The sequence below is a fragment of the Macaca fascicularis genome, chromosome 15 (assembly GCF_037993035.2).
Source record: "Macaca fascicularis isolate 582-1 chromosome 15, T2T-MFA8v1.1".
NCBI classification, from domain to species: domain Eukaryota; kingdom Metazoa; phylum Chordata; class Mammalia; order Primates; family Cercopithecidae; genus Macaca; species Macaca fascicularis.
The window spans coordinates 12729551-12735901 of NC_088389.1; the positions used below are offsets into that span (position 1 = coordinate 12729551).

The 6351-nt window shown below is 46.3% G+C and overlaps 1 protein-coding gene and 1 non-coding gene across 11 annotated transcripts in view; both read right to left on the minus strand.

The window, feature by feature from the left end:
• Positions 1 to 4630, minus strand: part of NUP214 (nucleoporin 214) — a 112539-nt gene extending 107909 nt beyond the window's left edge. For all 10 annotated transcript variants that reach the window (XR_012424243.1, XR_006692799.3, XR_006692798.3 and 7 more), the window contains exons 1-4: positions 4467 to 4630; positions 2174 to 2369; positions 1411 to 1562; positions 402 to 600 (exon numbers count right to left, since the gene is read on the minus strand). Coding sequence is in view for 6 of the 10 variants with exons in the window: in XM_074016243.1 (XP_073872344.1) it covers positions 402 to 600; positions 1411 to 1562; positions 2174 to 2369; positions 4467 to 4511 (592 nt within the window). In the remaining 4 variants the exon portion in view is untranslated. The remainder of the gene's footprint in view (positions 1 to 401; positions 601 to 1410; positions 1563 to 2173; positions 2370 to 4466) is intronic.
• On the minus strand, positions 2801 to 2902 carry LOC123569242 (U6 spliceosomal RNA). The gene has a single exon (XR_006692889.1). It is a non-coding gene; the product is annotated as a U6 spliceosomal RNA (small nuclear RNA).
• Positions 4631 to 6351: the final 1721 nt, after the last annotated feature.

Genomic DNA, 6351 nt, shown 5'->3' on the forward strand with positions numbered 1-6351 from the left:
TATGTGGGTGGAGGAGGGCAGATCACTTGAGGTCAGGAGTTCAAGACCAGCCTGGTCAACATGTAGAAACCTTGTCTCTACAAAAAATACAAAAATTAGCTGGACAAGGTGTGCATGCCTACAATTCCAGCTATTTGGATGGCCGAGGCACGAGAATTGCTTGAACCCAGGAGGTAGAGGTTGTAGTGAGCTGAGATGATGCCACTGTACTCCAGCCTGGGTGACAGAGTGAGACTGTCTCAAAAAAAAAAAAAAAAAAAGAACTTTTCCATCTTAACCTCCCTCACCACGTTAAAAAACAAAACAAATCAAAACCAGCTAACCACTTTTACTTCTAGAAACCAATTCTTAAGTAGATGACCACGATTGTATGTTACAGTGTGAAAGCCTTTATTACTCACCAGAGGTTACTGCTACAGTGGAAGGAAGAGTTGCACATACTTTCACTGTTTCCGTGACTTGCAGGACAGCAATACTACCATCAGCCAGACAAACTGCCACCATGGAGGGGACCGTGGGGTTCCACTTCATATCAATCACCATGCCTCCTGCGTCTTTCAAAAGCTTATGATAGGCAAATGGACGTTTTTGCTGTTTAGCCTTTTAAAACAAATATGCAAAAGTGAAATAAGTTAACAAATTAGTAAATGCACAAACATTTAATATTCAATGGAAATTACTGAATATACAAGTTATCTCAAATCAGTTTATTTTTCTCCATAACCATAAAAAAAGATTTAGCTTTATACATCAATTTGCTATAGACAATTTCAATACAACTTTGAAAATGGCAATCAATTATTCTAACATGCTTAGGGGGACTCTCAGCAGGGGAATGCACAATTGCAAAATAACCAATAAATAGCAGACACTAGATTAAAATCTTGGCTCTGCTTCTTAATAGTGCTGGGACCTTGGACAGTTAAACTCTGAGCCTGTTTCTCTACCTATAAAATGAAAATGACAGTACCTACTACAGAAGGCTGTGGTAGGCATGAACGAGGGACAAGGCACATAAAGCACTTAGCACAGAGTCTGACACACAGTCAGTATAAACACTCGCTATTATTATTATCATTCTTAAACTGCTTGAAATGGAAGAACATTGCATTATGGGGCGAAAGACCCAAAATGTAGGAACTTTTGACATTGTCTATTAATCTATGACTTTGGGCAAGTCACCTAAGCCTCCTGATAACAACTTAGGGCAGATGGTGTTATGAAAGAATTTCTTGAAGTCCCTTCTGTCTCAATGATCTATGATTCTATAATGAAGGATTTTTTTTAACCCATATTTTAATCTAGAGAGAGACTTCAAGGGTTAACCTATGAAGCTTCCGAGTTATAGTTCAACACAAGGAAATCTGCTTAGGGTTCTCATGTTGACATCACAGTGTAACAGTAGCTTACCTCATTTGAGAATGTGCGAACATCAAAAAAAGCAATAATGGAACCATATTCACTGGACATCATGCACACAGAGAGTGTGAGGTTATCACAGCTCAAGGCCAGGTGATGGATTGGGAATTTCATAGGAACTAGTAAGCCTTGGACTTTATCAACTATAAAAACAAAAAAATATAAAGCAGAAAACAGTATGTTCTAAGCATAAAGCCACAACCTCTATCCAGTTCAATGTGAAAAAATTTTTGCATCTACATAAACACACATACACCCCAATACCTAGTTATACAGATAAATCTTTACTTTCTTAAGAGCTATAATCATGCATTAAGTATCCCAGGAATTCTTCCTCATACTATCTGGGGAAACTAACTGTGGCTGTTGCCCTTGTTGAAAATATTTTTGCAACAATGCTCTAAATAGTACACATTGCCAATAGTTTGGATCGTACTGTTGTGCCAACTGAAAACCCATGCCAATAAAACCCTTCACCCAGAGAGCCAGAGCCCAAGTTCAACTGGGCAAGAATAAAAGTATGGCATAATGGTTAAGTTCTTCCCTCTTGAGCTGAGAAGAACAACTCATGTAAGGAAAAGTACAAAGGACCAAGGAGAAAACCTAGAAAGGCTTCCATTAATCTTCTTGGGAGTCAACCTTCAAACTGACAGCAGTGTTCATTTTAGTATTAGAATGACTTCTTGGGAAGGAAACACAAGAGCATGCCACCACACTCCTCTCTCTACTTTGCAACATAAACCACGGAACTTACCTATTTTATTGGGATCATCTCCGGGTTTATTTTGAATAAGAAGATTTTTAGTAGGAAAAATCTGCAAGCCACTGGCCCCACCAGCAAAGACCAGACCATATTTGTTGGACACAGCAAGCAGACTCGAGCGTTCCTTGGGCAATTCCTCAGGGGAGTCAAAGATTCTCACCTTCTTTAGCGCCCTAAACTGAAAATCCTGTTGTGAAGAATCAAAACAAGATCAATTCAATAAATAAAGAAATTAAAACAAGTTATATTCAGTAGACCCAATTTCAGTACAACAAAAATATATATTACTGAGAACACGGTCTGTCTCAGTTGTCTTTTTTTCTTTTTTGAGACGGAGTCTCGCTTTGTCGCCCAGGCTGGAGTGCAGTGGGCGATCTTGCTTCACTGTAACCTCTGCCTTCCAGGTTCAAGCAATTCTCCTGCCTCAGCCTCCCAAGTAGCTGGGACTACAGACGCCCACCACCATGCCCGGCTAATTTTTGTATTTTTAGTAGAGACAGGGTTTCATTATGTTGGCCAGGCTGGTCTCGAACTCCGGACCTCAAGTCACCCATCCGCCTCAGCCTCCCAAAGTGCAGGCTCACAGGCGTGAGCCACTCCGCTCGGCCTTCAATGTTTTCTGACATGGAACACTTCACGAATTTGTGTGTCATCCATGTAAAGGGGCCATGCTAGTCTTCTCTGCATGATCCCAATTTTATATGTGCTGCCAAAGGGAGTCTGAGATTACCATCTTCTAAGTCTGTGATTCTATTAATAAACCCTTTTTTTCTTCTACCCCAGTATATCTGAGGAATATGACACAATCCCATTAGGTGGCTCACCACAGGTGGTGATTCTCAAAAAATAATCACTATTCTAGGCCGACACGGTGGCTCACACCTGTAATCCCAGCACTTTGGGAGCCAGAGGAGGGCAGATCACTTGAGGTCAGGAGTTTGAGACCAGCCTGGCCAACATGGTGAAACCCCATCTCTACCAAAGAATATAAAAAATTAGTCAGGCATGGTGGCAGGTGCCTGTAATCCCAGTTACTCGGGAGGCTGAGGCAGGCGAATCGCTTGAGCTGGGGAGGTGGAGGTTGCAGCGAGCCGAGATCATGCCACTGCACTCCAGCCTGGGTGACAGAGCGAGACTATGTCTTAAAAAAAAAAAAAAAAAAAAAGGCCGGGCGCGGTGGCTCAAGCCTGTAATCCCAGCACTTTGGGAGGCCGAGACGGGCGGATCACGAGGTCAGGAGATCGAGACCATCCTGGCTAACACGGTGAAACCCCGTCTCTACTAAAAAATACAAAAAATTAGCCGGGCGCGGTGGCGGGCGCCTGTAGTCCCAGCTACTCGGGAGGCTGAGGCAGGAGAATGGCGTGAACCCAGGAGGCGGAGCTTGCAGTGAGCTGAGATCCGGCCACTGCACTCCAGCCCGGGCGACAGAGCGAGACTCTGTCTCAAAAAAAAAAAAAAAAAAAAAAAAAAAAAAATCACTATTCTAAACAGGGTATGTATTACTATGCCCTACATGCATGTTAGTGATTTACTGTTCACACAGATGACTAAAATCTTCCTGCATCTTACTTCCTTTCACTATTTAAAACAGATGTAGGCCGTTTGCTGCACCCTCATTCTGTCAGAACACATATAAGAACTATTAAACACACCATCCTGAAGTTATCCCTGGGGGACTCCCACGTTGCCATCACTGGAAACACTTAGCCCTCCCTTTAGGTTCCTGGTTTGAGGCTGATACACCGATATCAAAACAGTCTTCCTAGTTCAGTCAACTAAAGGTTCTGCAGGATGGATGACCTCCCCTGACTCTACGTTAGGCAAGCCCGTACCGCCTTACAGAAATACTGGCAGAGCGAAGGTCTTAAATGATGCTGGCTTTCAGCCCCGCTGTCAAATGTGACTTTAGGGAAATCACTTTCCGAGCCTCGACTCACTCCTCTACGTTAATAACCACTTCGTAGGGCTGCTGCGATGACTACACAGCGACTGGCACACAGTCAACGCTCCATACACAGCAGTTATTGCCACTATTGTGACCGCCACATGAAACTAGCTAGGGTAACTCAAGAGACGTGCACGAGACCAGGATGGGACTGGGAAACTGCATTCGGTGGGGCTATCACGCCAGCGGCGCGGCAGACGCGCAGCTGAGAGCGGTGAACGCGGTAGTCTGTTCAAGCAGGAGACGGGACAGCCGGCACCGCGCTTCGCCTTTCAGCTGGGCTCCAAGGCAACGCCAGGACTAAAGAAGGGAGGGAGGCCCCAGTTAGTCTCTGACCTTCATCTCCCGCTCGGGAATCATGGCATCCATCTCGTCTCCCATCGCGCCGCCCTCGGTGTGTCGAAGCAGCCAACGCTGCCTCCCACGGCCTTGCCCACAGAACCTAGGCCGCTGGACTGCAAACTTCCTTCCCTCAGCGCCAGGGGCGCGCAGTTGATCTCGCATTTCCGGCGCGCGTTGGTGACGTCAAGCTTGGCCGGGGAGGCAGCGGAACCTAAAGAAGCCGCGCGTTCTCCCGGCCGCCGCTCCCCATTGGCCAACTCGTGCTGAATAGGGGCGTGGCCGTGGGGCCCCGGCGCCTGCGCCCTGGATCGTCCTGGTGCCGCTCCCGCCTTCGCAGACAGCGCGGGTTCGCTTAGTGTCAATCTGTCTTCTTGGGTGGCCCACGTCTAAGCGACCTATGCTCCTTGTTCCTCTGACACCTTACAGTTCCTCTTAGATGTAGGTTGGCTATTAGTAGCTTCCGATTCAGATAAGTTAGGAACTTGACAGATGTTTTCGGTGGGCTACTTTAGAGAGAGGCTTTGGGCTATGCAAGGGGAGGAAGGGAGGTTCAGAAAAACGGGGTCGGGGGATCGCCAGTGTGGAAGGTGGAAGGCTGGAAGGGGAGATTAAAGGGCACGGAAGACCAGCTTTGTTTGCTCTTATCAAGGTGATCATTTCCAGAGCAAGAGCCATATGCATCTCTAGTTGCACGAGTTTGTGCCACGTCCTTTGCAAAAACCTTCAGATGTGGGATCTCATGTAATCTTGAAGACTTCTAGTCATCCTAGGGGTTATTATTTAATTGATGAGGTAGGCCAGGCGCCGGTGGCTCACGCCTATAATCCCAGCACTTGGGAGGCCGAGACAGGAGGATTGCTTGAGCCCAGGAGTTTGAGACCAGCCTGGGCAACATGGCGAGACCCCGTCTCTACAAAAAACAACAAAACAAAACCACAAAAATTAACCAGCAGTGATGGCATGCGCATGTAGTCTCAGCACACTCAGGAGGCTGAGATGGGAGAATTGCTTGAGCCCAGGAGGTCGAGGCTGCAGTAAGCTGTGATTGTACCACTGCACTCCAGCCTGGGTAACAGAGCCACACCCTGCCTCAAAAAATAAAAATGGGCTGGGCGCGGTGGCTCACACCTGTACGCAGCACTTTGGGAGGTTGAGGTAGGTGGAACACCTGTCAGGAGCTGGAGACCAGCCTGGCAAACATGGTGAAACCCCACCTCTGCTAAAAATACAATTAGCCGGGCGTGGTGGTGGACGCCTGTGGTCCCAGCTACACAGGAGGCTGAGGTAGGAGAATGGCATGAACCCGAGAGGTGGAGGTTGCAGTGAGCTAAGATTGCGCCACTGCACTCCAGCCTGGGTGACAGAGTGAGACCGTCTCAGGAAAAAAAAAAAAAAAAAAAAAAAAGATATATATGTGTATATATACACATCCACATACATAATAATAATTGTTGAGGTAAGGGAAGCACAGGGGAAGTTGAGAAATTTCTCCGGTGGCCCTCAGTCAGAAAGTGGTAGTGACAGGATAAGAACTGAGATTGTCTGGATAAGGCTGACTGATGATATTACAGTCCTTCGTACAATAAATTTCTGTAGTGAATTATAAATGCTCTAGGACAGAGGTTCTTAACTTGGACCTCATGGGTTGGCTCCAGTGGGGTCAGATCGTGCCGTTTACTGTTTGGCTTTCAGCACGTTGCTTATCCAAGCGTGCTTTTTGGTTGGGAAACAAGGATGACATAATAGAACCTGTCTCTTGCAGGGAGGGAGGGAGGATAAATGAACTTCAGCTGTCTCAGACCAAATGCACAGGATGCGCTCATTTAATCTCTTACTGTATTAGCTTGTTCACAATTTGCTGAGCCCAGAACCATCCCCA